Raw genomic sequence first — 17,223 nt, 5'->3', positions numbered from 1 at the left:
CAGCTCTAGATGAAATGGAAGCTTTATGGTATTAGACATATAGTCAGAAAAGGAAAGGCATGCCATGCTCCTGGTGTGTCCTCTGTCCTCTGCATGTCCTCTTTCACCATCTCCCAGAGTTTGCTCAAGCTCATGTCCATTGAGTTGGCGATGCCATCCAACCATCTCATCCTCTGCCGTCCCCTTCTCCTTTTGCCTTCAATCTTTTCCAGCATCAGGGTCTTTTCCAATGAGTCAGTTCTTCGCATCAGGTGGCCAAAGTATTGGAGCTTCAGCTTCAGCATCAGTCCTTCCAATGAATATTCAGGGTAGATTTCCTTTAGGATTGACTAATTTGCTCTCCTTGCTGTCCAAGGGACTCTCAAGAGTCTTCTCCAGCACCACAGTTTGAAAGCATCAGCTCTTCAGTGCTCAGCCTTTTTTATTATCCAGCTCTCACATCTGTACATGACTACTTGAAAAACCATAGCTTTTTTCCCCCACAGCCAGTCCCTCTCGTCAGGAAGCTTGCACAAGCCTCTTGTCCTCATCCATCAGAGGGCAGACAGAATGAAAACCACAATCACAGAAAACTAACCAAACTGATCACATGGACCACAGCCTTGCCTAACTCAATGAAACTATGAGCCATGCTGTGTAGGGCCACCCAAGACGGATGAGTCATGGTGGAGAGTTCTGACAAAACATGGTCCACTAGAGAAGGGAATGGCAAACCACTTCAGTATTCTTGCCTTGAGAACCCCATGAACAGTATGCAAAGGGGAGCTATATCAAGGGTCCCCATTTGGGTGGCCCGAAGTGCAGCCTGATTTGTACCTGTGGTATGACCTAAACCAACCACTCACCCCTTCTTCTTCTTGTCACCTCAAAATGCAAAGGGAACTGAGGAAAGGGGAGAAAGGAGCCTTGCCTATCTGTCTGCTTCAGATAAAGGAGGAGGGCAGTTCACTTGCTGCCATGCTAAGTTTGGGACTTTGTGCCCATCAGTCCCGGAAGCACACCCTTTTGTTTGCGAAAAGAGTAGGGGGGACTCAGTGAGGAGACCTTGCATTTCATCCCCAGGCTCTGCCTGGCACTTTGTGAGACCTTGCCTAAGTCCTTTTCCTCCTGAGGTCAGAGGGCCCATCCTGCCAATTTTCTGGGGTCCTTCCTGTGCACCCAGCCCTGTGCTAGACAGTGGGCTACAGCAGCTCCCAGTCAAGGGCAGATTTCTCAGGCTTCCTCCACTGGGAACAGATCTGTCCTCAGAAGCTGGGAGGAGAAGGGAATGCTCCTTCATAGACAGTAGTTTGTCTACTCCTGTGACACGTGGACCAAGATCTCCATTTCACCAGGGAGGGGACTGAGAGGCTTTCCCAGTATTATATGGGCAGTAGGTTGGAAACTCAGATCTCAAACCCAGGTGCCCTGACTCCAAAGCTCCTCTTCCTTGCCTGCTTCCCATTCCCCAGTTGGGAGTTCAGACAGACAGAGTCTTCCCCAGTCGGGCACGACTTGGGGTTCAGGCTATAGCAGTGGACAGAACAGAGCCCTAGATTGCCTGGACAGTCCACTACAGTGGCAGACAGCCCACAAACAGAGAGAGAGTGGAGAGGCATCTTGACTTCATACTCGTGGCTCCCTGGAACCTTCTGACTGGCATCACCAGCTGCCCAGCCTGTGAGCTGAGAGCCAGTATAATTAAAACCCCACAGGGAGGTAGGGACAGCCACCCCTGTCCTGGGCTAAGTGGTCAAAACACCTGTCTTAGAAATCTGGAGAGGCAGCCTGGTGTCCCCTGCTTCATGCAGGCTTCAGGCGTGGTGCCTGTGTGGCTCTGGCCCCAGGAGAGGGGAGCTTTCTAGACCCGGGGGTCGAGGGGTCCAGGCATCAGCTCCTCGGGGAGGCGGCTGTCTCCGAGAGTTACTGGGATCCTGCATGGGACTCTGCCCTCTGTCCACGTCAAATGACTGAACAAGGTATGGGTCTGAACTCAGTGTAAACCACACAGGTTATTACACTGTTAGCACTTTGAAAAAAAATGATCAGAGATGGGCATTGACTCAGAAGGGTGATGGGAGACGAGTGTTTTTGGAGCTCAGGGTGGTGCCACTCTGAGCGTTCTGGGTCACAGCCTGCAGTGTGTGTGCGCCTCTCTATTTGGGGATTCCCCCCAACAGAGCATGCAGATGTTCGCTTCCTTTCCTCCCACCCTCCTCCTCCTGCAGGGAGGGCTGGACCCTGTTCCAGACACCCTGCCAGGCAGAGGCCTTGCCTTCAGCCTGGCCCCTCCATGAGGGCAGCGCACTGCTGGCTTGGCAGGACACCACTGGGCTCTGCATCTGGGTCCGGCCTGGGTAGCCCCATCCAGCACAGCAGTGAACTTAAAACCCACCACAGTCCATGCTCAGGGGCGGCTGCTGGAAGGGGCAGGTCTACTTGGCAGCTGGCACCCCCTGGCACTGCCTATTTCTGAACTTCCAGGAGCCCACACTGGCCGTGGCTGCTTTCCTCTCCAGCCCCTGGCCCCAGCTTCTTTGACGTCAGGCCTGAGGTGACAGGTGTCTGGAGCTTGAGCTCCCTGGGGTGGGGGCAGGATGGACAGTGTTGGACCCCAGGTCAGGGAGACAGGAGAGCCCGCTAGGGTGTGTACAGGCTGGCGTGGGGCAGCCCTGGTTCACAAGACCTGGGCACCTCAAACTCTGGGTTGGCCTGTGCAGGATGAAGCCTCTTACTTTCATTGAAAATCCCCAGCTGGAGAACTCAGCGTGGCTCAGATTGCGGAGATGCGAGTCATAAGCTGCCCCTGGGGTGCCCAGTTCTAGACCTGGGGACAGGAAGCATGAACTTCTAAGGCTTGGCCTACAGATTTTAATGTCTGCAGTCAACATACAATAATTTGTCAAAACCCTGCCTTCTGCCCCTTGGCCTTTCCTTTCTTCTCATCATCTCCCTCCCCACCCCCATCACCAGATCGCCAAACCCCAAAGTAACAAAATTAGAAAGGCAGGCAGGAGCCCAGGATGGGTTTGACCACCAAGGACCCAGACCCAAGACCCACATGTGGTTGGTGCCAGCCCTCCCTCCCTCCTGCCCCAATCCCTCTGCACCAACCTGCCTTTGTCTGCGTCCGTCTGGGGCTGCAGGGCACAGTCCCTCTCCTGCTCCCCATCCAGAGTTCTTCTCCAGGCCCATTGCTCCCCAAGGCAATCAGCTGGCAGGTGCTCTCATGACCCTGAGACCTGACTCCATCCTCAACATACAGTGAATGCTCAGTGAGCAGTGGCTGCCTTCCCTTTTGGCTAGAAGATCCCTTGGAAAGTCTCCAGGCCACCCTCTTTGTTGAACACAAGAGGCCCTGGACACACAAAAGGCGAAGGGGTGTCCTTCATGGGGCCAGTTAGTGAGTTCATCACAATTTCTGGAGAGTGCTTGCCTCTTGGCCTTGTGCTGGGAATAGAAGCGACCAGGGTCATTTGCAGGAAATCTTTTGCTCCGTGGCTTAATTCACATCTGCAGATGCCAGCTGAGCCCTGTCACAAGACTAGGCAGTCTGAGGGTACAGGGATGAGGGGGAAAGAGCCCCAACCTTCCTTTCATGGAACCCACAGAGCACCTGTCAACAGATGGGCAGTAATAACAACTGTCATTAGTGAAGGTTAAACGTGGCATTTGAGACTGCTGCATGCCTTATCCAGTTCAGAAATGGGCACCTAGCTTGTATGATGGTTGAAATGTTGAAACTTTTCAGCTCTGAAAATGTTGCCTGCTACTGTCTTGTGACTAGTAGGCCTATATGTGCCCCTGCAGTGTGAGGAAGGCAATTTGGAAATAACCTCTGTTCTTTGGGGTAGATGCCTGTGTGGTAGGTCAGGGCTTGGCAAACTCCCACCCATGGACTAAATGTGGCCCCGCATCCTGGTTTTCTAATTAAAGTTTTATTGGCACAAGCCACACCCAGTCATTAACATATTGTCCACTCTAGAGTTTCAGCAGGGAGTACATGGCCTGCAAAGTCTGAGATAGTTACTCTTCGAGCCTTACAGAAAGTTTTACGGCCTCTGATCTAGGTCACTGGGCTTTGGATCATTTTTCCCAAGGCCATAGTTTCCTCTCATAAGTGGGTACTCTGCTCTGTGCCACTTGAGGGACTATCACAGATTTTGGTACCTCTCCAGGAGTTCTGCTTCCTCTCCTAGGCCACAGCTCTCCCGTCACCATCTAGGCAGACCTTTTACAAATAGACAGAGCTGGTCATTCCTTGGTGCAACCACCCCCAACAGTGGTTTCCCACTGCAAACATCTTCCCATCCACCCCTTTCGCAGGGTGGCAAAGCCCTCTGTAACCCACAGGTGTCCCCCTGGCTCTCTATGCACCAAGCACACTGGCCACCTGCCTGTCCCTGGAACACGTTGTGAGCTTCCCCCCAGGGCCTCTGTCCTCCTGCCTGGAGCATTCTGCACCCATCCTCCTGAACACTCTGTCACATCACTCCCCTTCGGTCCTCTGAAGGATCCTGCTCACACTCTGTTCTTTTCTTTTCTTTTTTTTTAATAAATGTATTTATTTTAGTTGGGGGCTAATTACTTTACAATATTGTAGTAGTTTTTGCCATATTCTTGTTCTTGCTCTTTGTGTACCGTCTGTCCCACTTGAATTCCACCTCCTTCGCAGTCTGGTTTCCCACTCCTCTACCCAGTGTGTGCTTATTCTGAGAGGGTCTCTGTTCCGGGTCCCCTAAACAGCCCTGCTTTGTACAGTTAAAAGCCTCCCTCTCTGTAGTGAACAGATGCTCCGTGCCACTCTCTTTTTCTAGAATAAGCTTGAGGCACTAAAGTTGTCCAGTGTTAGGGCTGCCTGCATGACACTGTCAGAAAAATCTCAGCATTGTCTTGCCTCCTTTTCTTTCTCCTTTAAGTCAAGCCTTTGGACTTTAGAACAATGAACTTGGCCAATATAAAATATCTCCAGGAAGCCAACCCCCAGATACCAACATCCAACATCTGCTTTCTGAATATATGGCTTCAAAGAGCTAAGAGTACAGTAGCCGAGTGCTGTCCATCCTATGTTTTTAAGCCACATGACAGCTAAGGAGCTTAAGAATGCCTTGCCCTTTCTTGTACTTAAATCTGACAAAATTACTTTATTGGCAGCATTTTAACAAACAAAAATCTCTTGTGTTTTTGCCGATAATTCAGCTTCAGTTTTCCAAGTGAGAAAAAGGTAATTATGAATGATGACAAGGAGACAGTTTTGAGGTTTCTGTTAATAACACATTCAGAATTGTTAACCCTTTCAGTCTTCCCCTGGCCCAGTCAGTGCAGCTTGTTACAGTGAGGTGGACCAAGAAGGAAGCACTCTTCAGGAATGGTACCTCAACCATCAGCATCCTGGCCACTACCTGTTACAGCATCACCACCACCATTAGCACCTCCACCAACAAATACCACCAACACCACCTCCACCAAACACCAACACCACCACTTCCACCAAACACCAACACTACCATCTCCACCAAACACCGCCACCACCAACACCACCTCCACCAAACACTAATACCATCTCCACCTCCAAACACCAACACCACCTACTCCACCTCATTTACCAGCACCAATACCACCTCCATCACCAACACCATCACATTCACACACACAGAGGCAGGGGAAATTTTTTAGACTGTCTGACATATTCTCTGGTGCCATAACAGACACTTTACACACACAGTGAAAGAAAAGAATAGTTTCAGATTGTCATTATTCTCAATACGTAAAACTACTTTTGCTGCTGTGCGCCTTGGAACTCTGGAACATCAGCACATGTCTGAAGTCAGTAAAGATTCATTAGGAAAAAGGCTAATACCTCCGAGTGCTACACCTTTAAGAAAGATAAGTTTGGATGAGAGATCTTCCACTTTATAAAAGGCTTTACTGAGGATTTCCTTTCAATGGCAAATTCTTGTTGCATTTATGATCTGGTTGACAAAAGTTAGCCTTGCAGGCAGCTGTTCAGGAATGCCGCCAATGAGTAAAGGCAGATCTGCCTCGAACGGCAAATGCTGCTGAGTAACTGTGTTACAGACTATTTTAGGGCCACCAAGAAAGTGTTTGCTTTTTCAGGAGTGGAAAGAGAGAGACTCATGTATTTGATACAAGCACCATGCCAGACCCTATGCTCATGGCCCATCTCTAAGCTCACGTGATTCTGATAACAGATTTGTAAGCGGCCTCACTCTCCCCATCTGGGTTGCAGAGCACTGTCAACATACCAGAGGCCACAGACTTGTACACTCAAAAAAGCTTAATTTTATGCTCTATGATTTTTTTCCTCATTTTGAGAAAAAGAGGACCTAAATCATTTCACAGTGTATACTTATAGTAAATCATCACATTGTGTACTTTTAAAAAATTCAAATTGTACAACCTCAAGAATTAGAATTTTATTGTCAAGCATACATCAATAAATCTGGAAAAAAGAGAGGACCTAAAGCACGTAGAGGGTCTGTGTACTGACCCGAAGCTCGTCATCCCGTGTTTCTTCCCAGCCTCTGCTTTTATGACATCAGAGCTGAAACAGCCTGACTCGAAGATCTCTTCATTGGGCTGAGTACATCTGCAGGCAGTTCGTGTATTTTAGAGCCAGGAGTTGGTGCCCAGCCACTAAAATGTGCTTATTCAGTAAGCATGTGACCTCCAGAATACACCAGATGAGTCAGGTGTCTCTGGATTCTTCCCGCACCTACACAGCTGTTGAGTTTCCCATGCAGGAAAATTCCTTCCTGCCATGGTCTAAAGCCTGTCACCATCTTATTTAGCCCATTGTGGGGGCAGAGGCAGAAGTGAAGTCCCCTTCTGCTTAAGCTTCAAGACTTGCCTTCAAACCTTACAAAGCCAGGGACCTAATATTGTTCTTTGAACCTTCTCTTCCTGTAAAAGCTTCCATTCCCACAGAAGCAGAGGTCTGCACCTGGGCACAAGGCAGGAGGTTACTGTTCAATCCCCAACTGGTCTTCTGTTCCCCCATTTAAACTACTGTTTCCTCAGACGTGGTGGGAGAGCTGGCAGCCTTCCTGGTAACTGGTGACTGGTAGGACTCTAATAGAATGTGTAAGTAAGCACAGTTCATTTGACTTAGATTGCAACTAATGCAGACCTGCTGCTCTCAGTATCAACACGACTAGTCCACACACACACACACACACACACACACACACACACACACACACACTGTGTTCCAGTCATTCCTTGCTGAGAAGGCATGGAGAGATATTTGGGGCAGGACCATAATTTGACCCCAGCTGGGCTGGGGCCAGTTGGGCTTTCTTGAAGAAGGTCTGAAATTGGAAGTGTTATACAGGTCCTGCTCACGGCAAGGACACTTATGCACCATCAGACTTTCCTTGGCCTGTCTGTACCCCAGGGAGAAAGGACCTCTTAGGTGGGGGAGAAGAGAATTTATCTTTTCTCTGCAGGAGCATTCCAGGTAGAAAGTCATACCATCAGCTTACCAAAGCTGGAACCCGTTCACTTTGTGGATGGGGAACCTGAGGCTCAGAGTGGGGTAGGGATCTAGGAGAGTTCGTACCACACGGTACTGAGAAGCAGAGCCCAGGGAGAAGTGAGAAAACTGGGCTTAAGTGAACTCTGAGGGCTCTTCTGCCCTCCTCACATATAGAAACGCCTGTCTGCCCAGTGGCCCTGGTGGCCTCCAACCTCAGCTCTGCCTTCCCTTTCCCCCTTCCCTGCATGTTTCTGGGCACATCAGCCTAATTCAGGTGAAATGCAGATGACACTTGTTAACCTGAGTCCTTCACAGGCAGAGTCATCTGGGCTGGGACAGAGCCCTTGCCTCTGACCTTCAGCTTCTAGTCTGGCTCCACAGGCATCACCTGCCTGATCTCTAGACCAACCTTGTCAAATCCATCCTGGTACTCGAAAGCGACTCCATCTTTCTCTTCTCCCCCAAGTAGTCATCTTTATCCCCCTGATGATGCTACTTGGGGAGGTGTTTGGAGGAGTCCAGGGCAGGGTTTCTTCCAGTGGAAAGAGGCAAACCTGGGAGTCAGAGAAACTGCACTGGTCCATGGGCACATCTCTTCCTGGCTCTGTGCCTCGTGAACCCTCATGTGAAAGGGAGGGGGTTGGCCAGGCATTAAGGGCCCAGCAGTCCTGACAGCATAGGAGCGCAAGGCTCGGACTCGAGAAACACTTGGTCAATGATGGACTATTTGGAGGCTCCTTAGGGGGTGGTACAGGATGAATTATGAGCCTCTTAAATCCATATGCCTCTGTGAGTTCGAGGCCATTCTTAGAACTACCAATTTTTCCACCTGGTATGCCTACACTACAGAAAGGGAGAACACAGTTCTAGAAAAGCTCCATCTGTGGGGGCTGCTTTTCAGATCACTCAGGTTGGGATGGCTGAGGGTTGCAGAAAGGGTGGTGGAGCCCAGAGTGGTGGGTGGTGGCAAGCAGTACCACTGGCTGTCAGGTCAGTGCCATCAGTGCCAGGCTGCTCATCTCCTTCCACTCTCATCCCCATGTCCGAATCCGAGAGGATGGGACTTCATTTGCCAGACAGCAAGCCAAGGCCCACACTGGAGGGCACTGTGGCAGCCTGGGGACCAGTGCCTGGGGAGTGACATCAGCGACAATGACTGCTTCTGATGTGTACTCCTCAAAGATACTGTGAGGCGCCCAGGGCAAGCAAATTGTGTACTCATTCTGCAGAAGAAATCGAGGCTCAGAGAGGGGGAGTGACTTGCCCATAGTCACACAGCAGATGGAGGTGGTAGGACTTCCATCAGGTCTGCTGGTGCCACTCCAGGGCTCCCTCTTCCACCCCAGCCTGCCTCTGCCAAGCATGAAGCCTGCCAGCTCAGGGGAAGCCCGGGTGAGATTCTGGCTCCAAACCACCTCTTAGCAGAGATTCATTCCTGAGACACACTGAGTCCTCTCGAAGCCAGTCAGCATTCAGGATTCCCTGCCATTCCCATCCACCCCAGGATTCTCCACAGCCTCAGGTCTTTACAGTTCTGGAAAGTCTTTCTTCTGAAAGTCCTGTTTGTGCTACAGAAATGTCAGTTTTAGTTTGCGGGGATTCTCTTTCTCTCCCTCCTTTCTCTTCCTGCAAACCCTGTCCTAGTCCTGCCGCATCGTCCCTTATTCTATTCTGGGGCTGCCTTGCCCAGGCCCCACCATGTCGTCTCTGTTCTGAGCAAGTCTACTGGGGAACACTCTTGTCTCGAGGGCCTTGAAATCCAAGCTCATTGGCCAGTGTGAAGTTCCTGGCAACTCACTGGAAGCATATGTAACAGCACGCGGAAGGTGTTGACGGTGCGTGGGCAAGTCTTGTGAGAGAGCCAGCCTGAGAAGCAAAAGCAGACCTGCCTGGCTGAGCCGCAGGGGGCGCTAGTGAGGGAGGAAGGGGAGATTGCACCACCACAGGCGATTTCCAGCTTTGTGATGCTTTTGTTCAGGGCCTCTGGAGGGAAAAAATGGTCTCTCTTGGACACGTACACCCTCCTACATTCTTAGCCAAAACGGATAGTGTATATTTTTGCTGGCCTGTTGTAGGTGTTCTTGTTAAACCACCAGCTAGAGTGTCCAAAATTAAATGTTTATAGCAGCCTTCCAGACTTCCTTGGAATGAGTAATATATACGTTGGTTTTATACACACACACACACACACACACACACACACATATATGAAATATTCTTTCTTCTATTTATGCCTGTTTTCTGAGCGCAGACTGTACTCTTAAAACCTAGACCTTTTTCCAAGATTTTGTTGCCTTTTTTTTTTTTTTTTGCCATTCCAGACTAAAATGTAGAAAGGGAAGAATTGCCATATGTCATTGTTCAGACAGAACCAGAAATAATGTTGACTTCAGAGCTGAAGTTGGCCCCTATCAGAAGGGTTGCCTTTGTTTTCTCATTATTTAGGGGGCGGGGAAGGCATCACATGCTTTGAAATGCATTTTAATGAATGTTTATCAGGTCATGAGGATCACATTGGTGGCTTTGTGTGCCCGATTATGAAATGGGACTCTGCTGGTCCTGGTGGATGGAGATAAAGTCATTCCTTTCTAAAAGATGCCAGGGCACCATCCCTCACTTGCCCTCCCCCCTCCACACCACAGGCCTCCTGGGGTCTAGTGCTAGTGTTAGCCCCTAACTAGCTGTGGAGCATGAGCAGATCATAACCCAGTCTGTTTCGTGTAAACAGGGAAGGTTGAGATGTGGTCTCTGGCAATCCTGCAGGTGGCAACTGATTCCCTTATTAAAAAAAAATAAACCCTCCCAGTGAGAGGGTAGGGTCACGGGTAGTACAAGGCCCACCTGGAGGAAGTAGGGGCTGCCTGGGAACTGGGCCCACAGTTTGCTGTACAGAGTCCCCACAGAGACTAGAAAATGGCCATAGGTAAAGCTGTTTAGAAGGGTCTGGAAGTTTGGTGGGGACCTGCTGCCCCCAACACGACGCTGAGAAGGGAAGTCATTCCAGGGTAGCAAGCTCTCTGCAGCCCTTGATCAGAAGGGTGGCCACCCATTTCAGTCAAGCACCCCAGCCCAGACAGGCTGACCTCAGTGGCAGCGGCATCCAGGTGCCCAGGTGACCCAGCCATGATGTCAGCGTGGCACCAGCAGCGGGAAAGCCAGGCTGATTTCTCGCAATAGAGATGAGTAAGCAGTCATGGGACCCTGATGGAGGAGACACTGAACTTGCAATAGATCGCCACGCCTCCCAGAGGCCTGGTGAGAGCAGATGCTGGTGTAGCCTGGCTGAGCATGTCTGTCCACACAGCCAACTTCCTTCGGCTTATTTAGGCTTGGCTGGGGATCTAGCCGTCCAGCCAGGGTGCTTTCGGCCAACCGTTGAAAGCTCTCCCCATAAAATCCGAATATGCAAAGCTGCAGCCACTAGCAAAGTAGAACTGAGTGGGGAATAGTGGCTTGGCAGCACTCAGTGAGTGCCTGAAACGTTGGGGACACATACTCTCTCTTCAGAGAGCTGGAGGCCCCTTTCCTTGCCAGTGGTTCCCGGTATTAACTTCAGCATCTGGTGGTCGTGGCCCACCTTTCCTACCTCTTGCTCCTTTAGTCCCAAAAGGATAACGGCCAACCCGCAGTTAAATGAAAGACCTTGAAACCTACAGTGTGAGCCAGGGAGTCCAGGCCCTTGCAACTCACAGCACCTGCCCTCCCTACTTTTCCTTCCCCAACCTGTTCTATGCAGACTTCCCTGGCATTCAACTTCCGTTGATTCCAAGACTTCAAGGACATCATGTTGAGCATAGCTATTGCCAGCTCGGACTCCCAGCAGGGGATCCTATGTAAAGCCCACACTGAGTCATTCCTTACTGATCCATTTTAGACATTCCTATTTTCGATATATCGGATTTCTTTTTAAGTCTTCGGGGAAAAATAAGAGACCAAATTTCAGTCTGAAACACGGTAACTTGTCTGCGGCCCTTAACTGATTTGAATGAATGGCCAGGAAGACATGAAACAGAGCTCGCTGGGTGCTGGGTCATTTGCGTTCATTGGTCCATGCATTCATTCAGCTGCTGTTTACTGAGCAGCTGCTGTTTACTGAGCACCTGCCGTGGGCCACGTCCATAGTAAGCACTCCTGGGTGGGAGGGGGGCCGCTGTGCCTCCTGCAACCCACCCCAGCCCCTTCCTGCCCACCCCTGCTAGTCAGGCCTCAGTAATCTGGTGGCAGAGCTGCTCCAAAAGTGTCTTTGTTGGGGTCACAGACTTCTCAAGAAGAAAGGCAGAGAAGTAGGCAAGTCCCCTCACTCGGAGAGGGGGAGCCCACCCTGCAGGGATGGGTTGGCGTCCTGCCATGGGGAAATGAAGGCTGTGGGTCCAGAGGCAGGTGAGTGGCAGAGGCAGGCCCTGCATCTGCTGGTGCCCCTGGGGCCCTCTGGCCATGCTGCCCATCCCTAGGTCTCAGGGCCCCCGTCTTCAAAGGACAGGGTTGGACTCCCAGAGCACTTCCATATCTGCCCTCTGTAATGCCAGCCACCAATTAATGACGGTCCACTAGATGTCAGAGATTTTGTCCCGTTTCCCATAATAGTCTGAGCAGCATCATGAGATGAGAACTAAAAGGACACTGATTATATAAACAAACTCAGGACTCAGAGATTCTGTGTTGAGGCCAATGCATAGTCATGTCTGCCTTGAGACCAGGGCTCTAGGCCAATGGTTATCAACTTGGCGGTCCACTGAGAATCAGCCAGGGAGCTGTGACGGAGCTTGGGGGCCAGGGCTCCAGCTCGGAGGAGACAGTGGTGGTAGAGCCGGGAAGCTGGGGGTTTTGAGGTGAATCCGATGGGCAGCAAGCCCCAGGAGACCTCTTTTGATGTCCACTCTGCCATGAGAGTCATGACCACTGTCACGCTAGCAGGTGGCCCCCACACACAAACCTTGGCCCTCCAGCAAGCCAAATGTGAGGGCATGTCGCAGGACCATCACTGGATGTCCCCGTGAGCCTGCCAAGTCGGAAAGAGGTTTCTTCATGGGAAAGGGCTTCAGGGGAAATGGAGCTGCGAGAGCATTGGCTTTTAGGTGGTTCCCACAGAATCCTGTGCTCCGCCCCCTTCACTTTCACATGTAGGTCATGGTCACTTACAGGTCAGCTGTGGATGACTGTATGAGCCTTGAATGAGTAGGAAAGACTGCATTACTAAGTGCTTTGCTGTGTTCCCGGAGGCTAGACTTTTATAAATGGCAAGCAGCTCCCCCAAGTGCACATCACAGACTAGGGCCATTCCCTGTTGCTTCCTATTGCCACAACCTGAGGATGCATCTGCACACAGGCATTTCTTATTTAGATAGCTGTATGTTTGGTGGGGGGGATTACAGTGAAAGTGTTAGTTGCTCAGTCATGTGCAACTCTTTGCGATCCCATGGACTGCAGCCTACCAGGCTCCTCTGTCCATGGGATTCTCCAGGAGAATAATGGAGTGGGTAGCCATTTCCTTCTTCAGGGGATCTCCCCAACCCAGGGATCGAACCCACATCTCCCACATTGCAGGTAGATTCTTTACCATCTGAGCCACCTGGGAACCTTTATACATTTGAGGGGGGATTGCAAGTCATTCCCATTAAAAACGATCGATATTTTTAAAAATACAGAGAATAGAAATGGAGTTGCCAGTCACCCTTGAGAGATGAGCACTCCACAGAGCTGCATGCCTGTTCTTCCAGTGTGTGTCCTTGGAAATGTTTGTGTATGCATGTGTACAGATGCACAGAGCCTTGCTGCAGTGACTGTTTTGCACATTGTTATTCTCCAAAGAGTGTCTCTCAGACAGCTGCCCAAAAGAACACGCCAGGTCTACTTCATTCCTCCAAACCTTGTGCTGTAGCCAGTTTTCTCACTGGAGCCTGATGTATGTAACCCAAGACAGGGAAACAACCTAAAAAAGTTCAGTATGTATGTTCAATGTGTACCTCACCTTTCTATTTTTAAAAATCAGGCTATCCGTACACAGGTGTGAATTGCAACTTTCTTATCAATTTCTTCTTAGCCCTCCAACATCTGCCTGAAAACTCCTCCAAAGGGGCTGAGAAAATCCCGTGCATGACTTTCTGTACTGTTTGGTGCAAACAGCATAATGCTTCATTTGAAATCTAACAAGATAGGCTAAATGAAACAGCAACAAAAAAGCATCATGGTTCTAAAAATAGACTATATTATATAGTTTGTACAACTTTTTCTAAGACTGTTGCAGAGACAGAATAATGCTTCATCTGAAATCCAGCAAGATAGGCTAAATGAAACAGCAACAAAAAAGCATCATGGTTCTAAAAATAGACTATATTATATAGTTTGTACAACTTTTCCTAAGACTGTTGCAGAGACAGAATAATGCTTCATCTGAAATCCAGCAAGATAGGCTAAATGAAACAGCAACAAAAAAGCATCATGGTTCTAAAAATAGACTGTATTGTATAGTTTTCACAACTGTAAGTCTTGAAACTGACACATCTGTTTTATCTTGTAAGTTTCCTGTCCAATAGCGTTAATGTGCCAAGCCTTTATAAACACACTCTCTCTCTCTCTCTCTCTCTCTCTCTCTCTCTCTCTCTCTCTCTCTCTCTTTTCTCTCCTCTTCTCTCCATCTCCTCTTTTCTCTTCCAGGCACAGGGAACCACTAAGCGGAGACAGGAAGGAGAAGATTTCCAGCTTTCAGGCATGGCCGACGAGGGTTACCCTAATAAAATCAAGAGACCATGCCTTGAGGATGTCACCCTTTCGATGGACCCGGGTGCCCATCCCAGCACAGCCTGTGCACAGCTGCAAGTTCCTGCGTTACCCATGAACCCTAGCTCTGCAGCGATGGCAGCCCCTGGCCATCCGTTACTACTGGAGAATAGCCCCAGGAACGGCAGCGTCATGGGCCCACCATTTGCAGGGCCACCGACAGCAGAAATGGGAGTCAGAGGCTCCTCTATTCCTTACTATGACAAAACCAACAGCGCACCGGCTGTGGATCAGGAACTTCAAGATCTGCTGGAGGAGCTCACAGAAATTCAAGAATCTTCTCAGAGTGAGCTTGATCTTGAGAAAATCCTGGGGAGCAAGCCAGAAGAACCACTGGTCTTATACCACCACCCACCGGCAACCTTAGGCGCAACTGCCAAGCCCGCAATTCAGATGCCACACTTGGAGAGCCTCAGTTCCAGCAAGGACTTTGCTTCGAGTTGCAGCCAGGTCACTGGGGTGTCGCTTCAGATCCCGCCCTCCTCTGCGGGGCTCAGCTATGCGATTATGCCCACCAGTAGGCAGATGGCCTCCCCAAGTTCCTCGACCATGCAGGCCAGGAATCAGGCTCAGGCGAGACTCTCAGCCGCCCTGCCACCACTCCCAGTGTCGCAGTGGCATCATGCCCACCAGCTGAAGGCACTGGCGGCCAGCAAGCAGGGCTCCAGTAAGAAGCAGCTGGGCCCCACCGCCAGCTGGTCTGCACTGCCTCCTCCCGGCCTCTCTCCGTCTTACCAGCCGGTGCCAGTGGTCTCACCACAGCCACTGCCGCCCTTCAGCCCTCAGGGGCTCATGGTGTCCTGTATGTCATCGAGCAGCCTGCCGGGGAGCACCCTCCAGGGCTCTCCCAATGCCTTATTGTCCAGCCTGGCGCCCAGCAGCAGCACCATCCTCGTGCCGTCCAGGCCCTACGTGGCAGAGAATTTCCCTAGCCCCGTGCTCCAGCAGCCGCCACCATGCAGTGCGCAGACCTCTATCCTTGCCAACCTGGTGTCCCCTACCATCAAACACCCTCAGGGGCACCTGATGTCTGCTCTGCCCACCAGCAACACGGGGCACTTAACCCCCTATCGCCCAGAGACACTGTCCAGCCCGGGCCTGCCCCAGCAGTCCTTCACTGCACAGCGCCCCCTGATCCAGGGCCTCACCACCTCCACTCATCCGCTCTGCCAGCCGCAGCCACCAGCCAGTGCCATCTACAAGCCCAAAACCCTGAGCACGATCATGCAGCAGGGCCTGACCAGCCCCAGCCAGGGAGCCTCAGAGCCCTTTCCTTTCGGCCACACCAAGCCCTTGTCGCATTTTATCTCTGAGCCAGGCCCCCAGAAGATGCCATCAGTGCCCACCACATCTCGGCCGCCTGCCTTGCTCCACTACCTGCAGCAGCCCACGTCACCACCGGCCTCTTCTGCCACAGCCTCGTCCACAGCCACAGCCACCTTGCAGCTGCAGCAGCAGCCGGATTTTTCTTCGTTCCTCCTGCAGCACGTGACGCAGCAACCGCAGCGCTTTCAGCGGTCTCTGGCCTCGGATTCCATGCCTTCTCTGCCCAGACAGGTAAGCAGATCTCATCTCTGGTTTTGTCCCTTAGTTTTGGAAATAAGAACTGTGTTTCATGCTACTGAGAGCCGGCTTTGGAGGCAAATTCAGGCCCTAGCTCTCTAGAGACTGGGCTTGACTCTGGAAAAGTCTGTTTAAGCTAGCTTATTCTGCATAGTCAAAGCACAATATTAAAGAGGCCAAGGTTATGGTCTCACTTTCTGTGCAGGCCACTTAGCTTCCCTGGGAGAAAACTGCACCCAGAGGTGTTGCCAGGGGAAGGAACCAGGGCAGACAGGTCAGAATTGCACAGACCCACTTCCCCTGCACTGGGCCATGAGGCACGTTTCCTCACCCAGGACCAGTGAAGCCTTCATGGGATGCAAGGCGATTGCTCTAAGCACTTAAATCTTGTCCCTGCTGGCATAAGGCTGCAAACCAGGCCTTCTAGAAGTGCCACAGCGAATGTCTGCTGGGCAGTGTGCTGTTTGTTGACCCCTGCACCAGATGCTGAGGCAGGTCCTAAATGAAAAGGTCGGAGATGTGTCAAGTAGTTATTCTTCACATCCCCATTTTACAGATGAAGAAACTGAGGCTCAGAGCATTGAAATGACTTGCCCAGAGTCACACAGCGAGGGCCTGAGCAGGAACTTGAAGGCAGGCAGTCTTGCCCCAGAGCCTGTGCTTTTCTCAATACCCCTGTGACTTCTCTTTCTTCTCCTGCAGTCTTTTCAATCACTCACTTCACCTACTTCTCGCCAGGTGATATCTATCACAGTTTCCATTTTTCATACTCTGATCCTTGTCTGTATTAGTTATCTATGGCCACGTAACAAATTGGCCTGAAACAACCACTTTAAAGCAGCACACATGTACTATTTAATACTTCACAGTTTCTGTGGGCTGGGGATCCTGGCACGGCTTAGCAGGCCTTCTGGCCCCATGTCTCTCACAAGGCTGTGGTCATCTTAGGGCTCAACTGGGGAGGACTGGCTTCAAAACTCACTTCTGTGGTTGTTGGCAGGAAACAGTTCCTTATGGATTGTTGGACTGAGGCCTGTGTTCTTCATGAGCTGTTGGCCCGAGGCCTCCCTTGGTTCCTTGCCACATGGGCCTCTTCACAGAGCTTCTCCTAACATGACAGCCAGCTTCATCAGAGTGAGCAAGAGAGAATATGCCAGCAAGAGAGAATATGCCAGCTAGAGAGGTGGAGGGGAGATTGCCAGTGAGTCAAAAGTCCCAGTCTGTATAACCTAGTCTGTAAAGTGACATTGCCTCATGTGTGCAGCATTCTGTTCATTAGACTTGTGCATAAAGTGGTGAATACTAGGGGATTATCACAAGGTAGTGAGGGTATCAGGAGGCAGGGATCGATCAGTGGGGGCCACAGCAGGTGTCTCCCTGCCCCAGCTCCTGTCTTCATGCTTCCT

The 17,223-nt window shown here is 50.8% G+C and overlaps 1 protein-coding gene across 19 annotated transcripts in view; it reads left to right on the top strand.

Moving 5' to 3' along the window:
• The window catches only part of MAMLD1 (mastermind like domain containing 1), a 113,525-nt gene that overhangs the window by 62,190 nt on the left and 34,112 nt on the right, over positions 1-17,223 (top strand). For 18 of the 19 annotated variants that reach the window (XM_081564651.1, XM_081564646.1, XM_081564639.1 and 15 more), the window contains one exon: positions 14,132-15,811. In XM_081564651.1, coding sequence (XP_081420777.1) covers positions 14,186-15,811 — 1,626 coding nt within the window. In that variant the 5' untranslated portion in view covers positions 14,132-14,185. The remainder of the gene's footprint in view (positions 1-14,131; positions 15,812-17,223) is intronic. The other variant, XM_081564658.1, reaches the window with a different exon arrangement.

The sequence above is a fragment of the Giraffa tippelskirchi genome, chromosome X (genome assembly GCF_054371585.1).
Source record: "Giraffa tippelskirchi isolate mGirTip1 chromosome X, T2T-mGirTip1v1.2.pri, whole genome shotgun sequence".
Lineage (NCBI taxonomy): Eukaryota > Metazoa > Chordata > Mammalia > Artiodactyla > Giraffidae > Giraffa > Giraffa tippelskirchi.
This window is presented reverse-complemented; position numbering and strand designations above follow the sequence as displayed.